General features: G+C 47.1%; 1 protein-coding gene across 1 annotated transcript; it reads left to right on the top strand.

Moving 5' to 3' along the window:
- Nucleotides 1–1,857: 1,857 nt before the first annotated feature.
- Nucleotides 1,858–8,341, top strand: LOC139180683 (pregnancy-associated glycoprotein 1-like). Its single transcript, XM_070782801.1, has 6 exons — nt 1,858–1,890; nt 3,088–3,258; nt 4,168–4,310; nt 5,981–6,122; nt 6,210–6,308; nt 8,030–8,341. Exons 1-6 carry the CDS (start codon nt 1,858–1,860, stop codon nt 8,177–8,179), a joined length of 738 nt encoding a protein of 245 aa, XP_070638902.1. The 3' UTR covers nt 8,180–8,341.
- Nucleotides 8,342–10,259: the final 1,918 nt, after the last annotated feature.

Here is a 10,259-nt window from a genome sequence, read left to right as displayed (position 1 = left end):
ATAAAATTCTGATAATGTGCCTCATAAAAATGATTAGAAAATACACAGGGCCATTACAATGACAGTTATACCTTAAAACTGACAGCTAATTGTAGCATCTTCTTTGTTTTCTTTGTCGAATTCTTGGTGAAAGAATACCTCTAAGGAGAGTGAAGACAATGAGAAATGCTATCAGTGGAAAAAACACGCTGAACAATATCCTGAAGGAGCATGCTTACAGACTGCCCCAGATTTCTTTTCGTGGCTCAAATCTAACTCACCCACTGAGAAACATCAGGGATGTGAGTATTTTTGGGAGGATGGTGCTCCACTGCGCCCCCTGGTGCTCTAGCCTAGCACTGAGGCTCATCTGGAGGTGCCACGTGGGATGTTGGGGTTGGGGTTCCTGCAAGAGGCACAGACACTGGAAAACAGGGACCCCACCCAGAGGAGAAGGCACTGTCATCCTCAACTGTTGGTCTTTGTGACTGGGCCCGGCAATTACCATGTGGCAAGTAAACATCCATTTGTGTGTCAAAGATGTGTCATTAGTTTGAGGGCGATTGTTTCTTCTGAACTAAATGAGCCACTGAGTTATAGATAAAGAGTGAACCATCACTTATCAAAAGGTGGAACCAACTGCAAAGCAATTTTGAATCCCCAGGTAGAGGAATTCAGTTGCCACAGATGCAAGAACGACAGCAGTAAAAAGTTACTGAACCTGCATTCTGAGTATGGCCATAAGAATCATTGTGGTTCCTGTTTTTAGATTAGAAAAAGGGCTTGTTTTGTCTTCAAGATGTCTTCAAAAATGCCCATGCTAGCCTGAGAGATCGGAGAAGGCAATGGCACCCTACTCCAGTACTTTTTCCTGAAAATCCCATGGACAGAGGAGCCTGGTAGGCTGCAGTCCATGGGGTCGCTAGAGTTGGACACGACTGAGCGACTTCACTTTGACTTTTCACTTTCATGCATTGGAGAAGGAAATGGCAACCCACTCCAGTGTTCTTGCCTGGAGAGTCCCACGGATGGGAAGCCTGGTGGGCTGCCATCTATGGAGTTGCACAGAGTCGGACACGACTGAAGCGACTTAGCAGCAGCAGTAGCAGCAGCCTGAGAGATAGGCAAAGAGTAAATACATGTCAAATGAAAGCGTCAACTGTGTGCTGTTGATCGGATGTGGTCTGAGTTTAGAAGGAGTGGCTGGGGTTGATCAAGAAGGACCCCCTGGAGAAGCAGGTGCTAAGGCTGGGTTTGAAGAGACCACAGAGCTTCTCAAATGAAGGCACCAGGACTTCCCTGAGTTTCCAGTGGTCCTGGAGGCCAAGTGGTTATGCCTCTGGGCTTTCCATGCAGGAGGTACCACTTCAATGCCTGTTCATAGAGTCAATATCCTGCATACAATGTAGCACAGGAAAACTATATCAAATGCAGATACATCTGTGACCAAAGTCTGTGAGCTGCACGGTGGTTAGAAAGTGATCTCAAGAGATATGTGACACCCAGAGGGAGGCATCAGTTTGGGAATAGAGGGTAGCCATTTCTGCACTAACCTACTCCCTCCTTCTCCCTGTAGTTGTTCTACGTGGGTAACATCACCATTGGGACACCCCCTCAGGAATTCCAGGTTATCTTTGACACAGGCTCATCTGACTTGTGGGTGGCCTCCATCTTTTGCAACAGCTCATCCTGTGGTGAGTACTGACACCCTGTACCCGGACCATCCTTCACTTGCCCTGCCACCCTGTTTCCACCCTTGGCACCTGATGACACTCATCTCTTGTGTCTGCAGCTGCACACGTTAGGTTCAGACATCATCAGTCTTCCACCTTCCGGCCTACCAATAAGACCTTCAGGATCACCTATGGATCTGGGAGAATGAAAGGAGTTGTTGTTCATGACACAGTTCGGGTAACAGTGTAACAAATGCTGAGTCAGAACTGGCTATGGAGTGACCACTGCTTGCAAAACAGATGCAGGACCATCTGGCAGGACCCTTCCTAGCCTAACTCCCATAGATAATGGCCATCTTATCCACAGGATATGTCTCTGGGTAGGCAGTGCCTGTGGTGACACACGAGCAAACAAATTATCTAATCCAGAGAGTGGTTTGAGGTGTGGACTTGAAGCTCCTCTGCCCATGAGCAGTTCAAGGGTCATTTTGCTGGGAGCGAGAAGAAGGGATAAAAGCACCCACTTTTATATTCACAGACTATTCCAGGCACTTTCAGGTGATAACTTGTTTAATCATGAAGCAACCCCACACAGCAGTTACTCTGATTAGCTCATGAGACATATGAGGAAACTGAGGTGCAGACAGAAAGGGCCTTGCTGAGGGCACACATGTGGTAAGTGGTGGAGTTAGGCTGGCTTTTCAGGACTGAAGTTGCTGTGGGGCATTTGGGGACCGGATAAAACTGATCTGGGGACCCTGGGGGCAGTTAAGGGCTTATGGTATCCATAGTGGTACACTGGAGGCCTGAGAAGTCAAGGGGCCTGATAAATGAGTTCTCACTCTAGACGACCCTTGAGAGTCTAATAAACCTATGGCCTGCCTCCCCCAAAATACTTTAGTAGTTCCCCTCTCTCTCTTTCTCTCTCATACACACCCACACAAATACACACATATCACAAAAAGTGAATTCCCCAGACAGTAATTTCATAGAACCCTGCAAGCAAGTTGTGTTTTTGGCTTCTGTCTTCCTGGACAGATGCAGAATCCTCAGTACATTACAGAGAATGAAGTCCATTTCTGTCCTTAGGTCACAGTGATGCCAAAGAGAAGCCTATCTTGCTCTCAATTGCTTTGTCCCTAAGGTGTCACCAATGGGACCTGGCCTGACTCTTGGTTGCCCCACCTGGACAGAAGCCACAAGGCCAATTTGACTCACCTAGGTGGTGTTTTTCAGAGGGGCAGATGTTTTAAAATTCACAGCATCTCTCAAGTGGAACCCAGATTTCCCTCCCAGCTTCATCTAACCACCTGTGGGCCACCAAAGACAGAGCCCAGCCTCAATTCTTCTCTGAGGATCTCATGGCAATGCACCCCAGCCCAGTCCTGGCCCCACTTCATGTATCTGTAAGTGGGAACACTCTTCTCTCCCACAGATTGGGGACCTTGTAAGTACTGACCAGCCATTCGGTCTATGCCTGAAAGACTCTGGGTTTAAGGGCATACCTTTTGATGGCATCTTGGGCTTGAGCTACCCCAACAAAACCTTCTCTGGAGCCTTCCCCATCTTTGACAAGCTGAAGAATGAAGGTGCCATTTCTGAGCCTGTTTTTGCCTTCTACTTGAGCAAGTAAGTCTGAGATGGACAATACCTTTCTCTAAATTAGCTTTAAGATGCTTTCCGTTGCATGAAAATTATAAAACACTTGCCAAAGAAGTATCCTGAGAGATAATCTAACCCAGGATAACTATGGCCCCCTGGCTTCACTACTGGCTTTTATAAATAAAATTTCATTGGAACACAACCCTACTCCTGGGCTCAAGACCAGTAACTTGGTCTAGGGGGGTGAGTGAGGAGGAAGGCTAATGGAAGGCAACAGGAAATAAGTTGAAGGAAAGGCATTAGGATTTGCCTATGAATTTGATAAGGCAGGAAGGAGAAGGATGGTGGATATCTTTCCTTCCTCGTTAGCATTCCACTGGGAGCCCAGGACCAGCTACCCAATTTGTAGGAGCCAGTGAGAAATGAAACTGTGGGACACAAAAGTGTGGGACCCCTTGTTCAAGAAATATTAGGCATTTCAAGAGAGGGAGAACAGAGGTTGGGTCCCTTCTGAGTGTGGGGCCCTTTGGACAATAGAGGTCACAGGCCAGTGGAGCCAACTCTGGGTGACCTGATCCCACATCCTTAGAACTCCCAGGCCTTGATTTCCCTGAAAAATGACAAGGTGGACAAGGGGAAAGCCAAAACACTTCAGCACCGTGTCCTCTGAGGGTGTCTGAGCACTCAGGTCGCTGGAGGTCCAGGGTGTCTTCAGAAGACATAGTGGGTGGAGCCCAGCCAAGTGTCAGCTTCTAACCTCCTCTGTGCCACTCACTAGCCAGTAACAGACCTCAGTCTGGATCTCAGTCTCTCCTAGACACTATTTCTGCATCTGTACATGGGGACCTTATTAGGGCTTTGATGGGTGGACAAGCACAGCTCTTAGACAGTGCTGCTGTTCCTGTCCTCCAAGGATTCTCCCCTCTCTTCTCTCTACAGAGACAAGCAGGAGGGCAGTGTGGTGATGTTTGGTGGGGTGGACCACCGCTACTACAAGGGGGAGCTCAACTGGGTACCATTGATCCAAGTGGGTGACTGGTTTGTACACATGGACCGGTAAGCCTCTCCCTCTGAGGGTCAGCCCAAGTGATGCTCCCGCTACTGTACATGGACACAGGCAGACACACACAAATACATTCTCAGACACAGTCACACAGACATATACACCACCCACAAAGACAGAGACAGACACACAGACACATGGAAAGACACAAGCAGACACATATAAACCTATACAGAGACACATAAAAACATGCATAGCTAGTCAGAGACACACAAGCACACTCAGAGACACATACAAACACACATACAGACAAACACACAAGCACATAGATACACAAACAACCCATGGGTTCATAATCCCCCGGCCTTCTGAGCAAGGCTCTGACAAGTGTCCTAAAAGGGTCAAGAGAGGTCTGTGCAGCTGGGAGAGGGCTGCACCCACTGCCCTTTGAGGTGGGGAGCATGGTTAGAGGACTCTACGGTGTGGTGAACAGAGGATCAGGGAGGATTTCTTCAGCTTGAACAGAGTTATGATAAGATGACCAACTGCTCAGGGCTACCTAGGACATAGGAAGTTCTCAGTACAGATAAATGTCATTTTAAAAACAGGGACAGCCCTGAGAAAATGGGGAGAACTGGTCTTATTAGGGAGCAGCTACCGAGAAATGGAGAGAGGTTGGCTGCAGTCTTAAGACGTGAAAGCAACTAATAAAAAGGACACCCCACGTTCTTGGGCACACAGTGGGACAGGGGCTATAACAGAGAATCAGGAAGGTGGGATCCAGGAGTGACCTGAGGACAAGGGGCATAATTGATAGGATTCTTTGTGATACCCTCACAAAAGCTGACCTATCCTTTGGAGTTTCTGTGGGCTAGTCACGTATTTCCTGGCCAGGGTCTGAGGGTCTGAGCTGGTTGTAGGAGCAGTGCTGGGAGACACCCTCTCCCAGAGGAGCCCCTCTCCCACCACTATGAGACTCTGCTGCCCCTGTGAATCTCCATCTTCACTCTGTGTGTGACCCGTTATTTGTTCCCCATGAGATACAGCTCTCTGAATGTTTCTTATTATTTTCTCAGTCTTCATTCACTTATTGAACAGACAAGCATTGGGCATCCACTGTGTGCCAGGCATTTTAGGGAGGCAAGGAGAATAAAACTCCCCCTCACATCTAAGAAGGCAGATGTACATGAAGTGACTCACCTAAATAGTGAATTGTGACTTTGGTATATGCTAGACATGAGGAGGAGAAGGCAATGGCAACTCACTCCAGTACTCTTGCCTGGACAATCCCAGAGATGGCAGAGCCTGGTGGGCTGCCCTCTAAGAGGTCCCACAGAGTTGAACATGACTGAAGTGAATTAACAGCAGCAGCAGCAGACATGAGGAAGGGTCTACAGAGAATGACCAAGACAGGAAACTGATAAACACTGGGGAAAGACTTCCCGAAAACAGTACAATTAAGGTGGAATCTGGAAGATGAGAAGAAATTTGCTAGTTAAAGGGGAGTGGAGTCTTCTAGAAAGGAAGACCAGCTTGTGTCAAGGTACAAACGATCCTGGTGTATTCAAGTACTGCATCCGAGGATGTCAAGAAACGTGCTGTGTCTAGAGTAAAGGAAAAGAGGGCAAGAGACGAAGGGCTGTTTAGGAGACAGTTGGGAAGGGGGCAATTCTGGAGAGACTCAGAGTGACCTTGATGCCCACTTTCTTCCATTGTCTCTCAGCATCACCATGAAAAGAAAGGTTATTGCTTGTTCTGATGGCTGCAAGGCCCTTGTGGACACCGGGACATCAGATATCGTAGGCCCAAGTACACTGGTCAATAACATCTGGAAGCTCATCCGTGCCAGGCCACTGGGTCCTCAGGTGAAGGGTCATGCCCCAGGGTCACTCCCAGTCTCCACACACAACAAGGATCTCCAGGGCCAACCTCTCACCCTCTCTCTCTAACAGTACTTCGTTTCATGTTCTGCGGTCAATACACTGCCCTCTATTATCTTCACCATCAACGGCATCAACTACCGACTGCCAGCTCGAGCCTACATCCACAAGGTGAGGGGACAATACTGAGGGTTGGTTCTCAAACTGGAGCTTGCAGGAACCCTTGGGCTGCTGCTGGGAGGAGAGTGCCCTCTGGAGGCCATGTCGCACCATTGCAGATGCTGCTGAGCCCTGTGGCTGGGCCAGTGCTTCCCACAAAACCAATTACTTCAGATGTAAGGGCTGTGTGGGACACTGATCCTCCTGAAATAAATGTGGAGATGCCACAGCATATGGCATCTGGCATGGTGGGAGTCACAAGGAGAGGGGAACACTAAGGTACTCAGTGCTCAAAGAACTTCAATTCAGTCTGAACCCGTAGGTGCATGAACATGAAATTCAGCTCTAGCAGTCCCTGAAATAGGCCATGTTACAAGGAGAATGGCTGGGGACAGTCCCAGTGTGATGTCCTAGCATAAGTTAACAGTCTCCGTTCCCTTCTCAAAGTTTTCCTGGTTTGGATGATAAATTACATGGTCAGCCTAATTCTCGACTGCATCTTCCCATTGCTCCAGCCAGGTGCCTCCTTTGTGAGTTGGGGTACCCGACCCCTCTGTGTGATGTTGGATAGTAAGGTGAATAAAGGGTGCACAGTGACTGCTCAGCCCTGGCACAGGGTGGAGGCTTCATGTCAGCTCCCTGCGAGAGTTCAGAGCAGGCTGATGGGCTCAAAGAAGGCTTTGAGGAAGAAAGGGAATTTCAGGAATTCTAAAACCACAAACTCATTGAGTCATCTGGAGGGTTGCTTGGTTCTAGGCAAAACTGCATTGGGTTCTATGCAAATGGCATCTCTAGGTGGTCTGCACTTCGGCACTGGGGACTTACTCGGGGTGATGAGGGCTACAGACTGACCAGTGGGGATGGGAAACCAGAGTAGGTTACCCACCCAAGCCTGGAGTGGCCAAAGAGGGTGAGTGTGGGCCGAAGGAGGCTTCTCAGATTTCCTGAGTTAAGTCTTCAAGAATGTGTTGTGGGCACGTTCTATTTAATCTTAAATAGATTATCCATCTATTTAAGATGGATAATCAACAACGAGTTACTTTGTAGCACAGGGAACTCCGCTCAGTTATATGACAGCCTGGATGGGAGGGGTGTCCTTGGGACCAGGATACCTGGATACATATGGTTGAGTCCCTTTACTGTCCACCTGAAACTCAGAATATTGTTAATCAGCTATACTCCACTACAAAAAACATTTTTAAATAAAGTATGTATTGTGGGGAGGCAGAAGGAGAACCAGCATTCTCTGCAGAGAAAAAAAGGAGCAGGAATCAGAAGAAAAGAAACAGGGAGTGAGGGGAACTATGGACACACTTGTTCTTTTCTAAAAAAATTATTTGAAGTGTGGCTACTCTTCAGTGTTGCATTAAGTTCTGCCGCACAGCAATGTGACTCATTATACACATAAAAATTTTTTTTCTTATTCTTTTTCATGTGGTTTATCACTGAATATTGAATATAGTTCCTTACGCTCTACAGTAGGACTTTGTTGTTTTTCATTCCTGTGTTTCCCCAACTCCCAGTCCTCCACTCACCACACCCTTCCTCATGGCAACCTCATGTCTTGGCCCTCTTTGGTTTTGGATGAACTGTCATATCCCCTGCTGCTGAGAAAACCCATTGATACTTACCAAAAGAGGGAAATAAAACAAAGAATTATGCTGGGTTTGGATATTGGGGGGAGTTACTGGTAAGGGCTCATGCTGACTGGTGTGTGTCTCTGACTCCCCCAGGATTCTAGAGGCCGCTGCTATACCGCCTTTAAAGAGCACCGATTCACTTCACCTATGGAGACCTGGCTCCTGGGTGACGTCTTCCTGAGGCGGTATTTCTCAGTCTTTGATCGAGGAAATGACAGGATTGGCCTGGCACGGGCAGTGTAAATGCTTAGAGTGGCTCAGGAATCAGTAAGGCTGTTCCTAACACACCCTAACTCACACTTTGGGCACTCTTGCCTAGGATGCTGGTGAACTGTATTTGGTGGTCTGTACACCCTATTCTCAGTAAAGAATAAAGGGTTTCACTCTTAATGGTGCTGAAACAAATGGTTGCCTCTGTTTGTGTCTGGGAGTGAAGGATCTAGAACCAAGTCTGAATCAAAATTGAGAGGAGCCCTACTCCAACTGGCTTCAAGGAAAACAGAGACTCATTGAAATGATTCTGGGAATCCAGGACACAAGAATCAGAGCAAATACAAAGATCTCAGTGACTAGATCCAAGAAATCAGAAGTCATCAATTCTCTCTCACCTTCGCTCTTTCCCTTCAGTCTACTTTGATGGTCTTAGCCTGGCAACTTTTTTCCATAAGGCTTATACACCTAGTGAGGGAGTTCAAGCTACCTGCCCTAGGGTTTTTTAATCCTGAAGGCATCACCTATAAGGAAAGAAGATTGCAGACATCAAAGTTCAAGGATGTTCTCTGAATGACCCACCTCAGATCACATGTATAACCCTATATCAGCCATCCTGGCAGGGCCATGGGGTCTTATGACTGGCTTACATGGTCTTTGGCCCTGACTCAGAAGTACAGATGATTGTCAATTTCCTCCAGAACTACATGACTGAAGCTGGGGAGAGGCAGCCCCAAGGATAGCGACTGGCAGATGGTCTAGACCATGGAAGAGTTTGTGATGACCCATCAACTCCACCACCTCCTCATTCAGAGGAATTATAAGGGATAATGAAATAGACTCTCTTTGTCCCATCTCAGATGATCTTATCACTGGGCTTCTCCTCCAGGGGATTTTGGGTGAGGTACTTCATGCAGAGCTGGTTCCCTCTTGTTCCCACACCCCAGTCACCAGCTCTCTGCCACATATGCCTGCTCTGTCCTTTATAGTCCCACTTGGTAAGTGGTGGCCACAGTTGATCCCTGAGCCATCCCCCTCCTCCAGGGCCCAGAATGCCCCTTCCTTGCCTCCAGTGCTGCTGGGGAGAATGCAACACATGTATCAGCGGACCCAGGTTACACAAAGCCTTCAGCCTTTCTGAGCTTCCTCCAGGGGTGGAGCTACAAACTATTTGCTTGGAGCTGCCATGGTCAGGCACTTTTGAAGTGACAGCATTTGTTCTTTCCACCCGGAGGGCCTCAATAGATGCCTCAGCTGAGTCAGCAGGGGTCACAGGTTGATTTCCTTTCAGATTGACTGGTTTGATCTCCTTGTTGTATAAGGGACTCTCAAGAATCTTCATAAGGATCACAGTTCAAAAGCTCAATTCTTTGGCATTCACCCTTTCTTATGGTCCAGATTGCACATCTGTATATGATTACTGGGAAAATCATAGCTTTGACACTAGAGACCTCTGTAGCAAAGTGAGTTTCTGCTTTATAATACACTGTGCAGGTTTTTCATAGCCTATCTTTCTTCCAAGGAGCAAGTGTCTTTTAATTTTGTGGCTGCAGTCAAGGTCCATAGTGTTTTGGAGCCCAAGAAAATAAAATCTGCCACTGTTTCCACTTTTCCCTCATCTATATGCCATGATGTGGTGGGGATCGGATGCCATGAATGTTGAGTATATTTTTGTGAATAGTTGTTTGAATGTTGAGTTTTAAGCCAGTTTTTGCATCTAGTCTCCTCATCAAGAGGCTCTTTAGTTCTTCTTTGCTTTCTGCTATTTGGGCAACGTCATCTTCATTTCTGTGGATGTTGATATTTCTCCCAGAAATCTTTATTCCAGCTTGGGATTTATGTTGTCCAGCATATTGAATGATGTATCCTATATAGAAATTAAATAACCAGAGTGGGAATGTACACCTTGTCACACTTCTTTCCCAGTTTTAAATCTTTCAGTTGTTCTGTGCCTGATTCTAAGTGCTGCTTTTTGAGCTACATACAGACTTTTCAGGAGACATGTAAGGTGATCTGGTACTCCCATTTCCTTAAGAATTTTCCACAATTTGTTGTTGTTCACACAGTGAAAGGCTTTAGCATAGTCAGTGAAGCAGATGGAAATGTTTTCTGG

Source organism: Bos indicus, chromosome 29 (genome assembly GCF_029378745.1).
Source record: "Bos indicus isolate NIAB-ARS_2022 breed Sahiwal x Tharparkar chromosome 29, NIAB-ARS_B.indTharparkar_mat_pri_1.0, whole genome shotgun sequence".
Classification (NCBI taxonomy): Eukaryota; Metazoa; Chordata; class Mammalia; order Artiodactyla; family Bovidae; genus Bos; species Bos indicus.
Note: the sequence above shows the minus strand (reverse complement) of the source record. Positions and strands in the feature narration are given on the sequence as shown.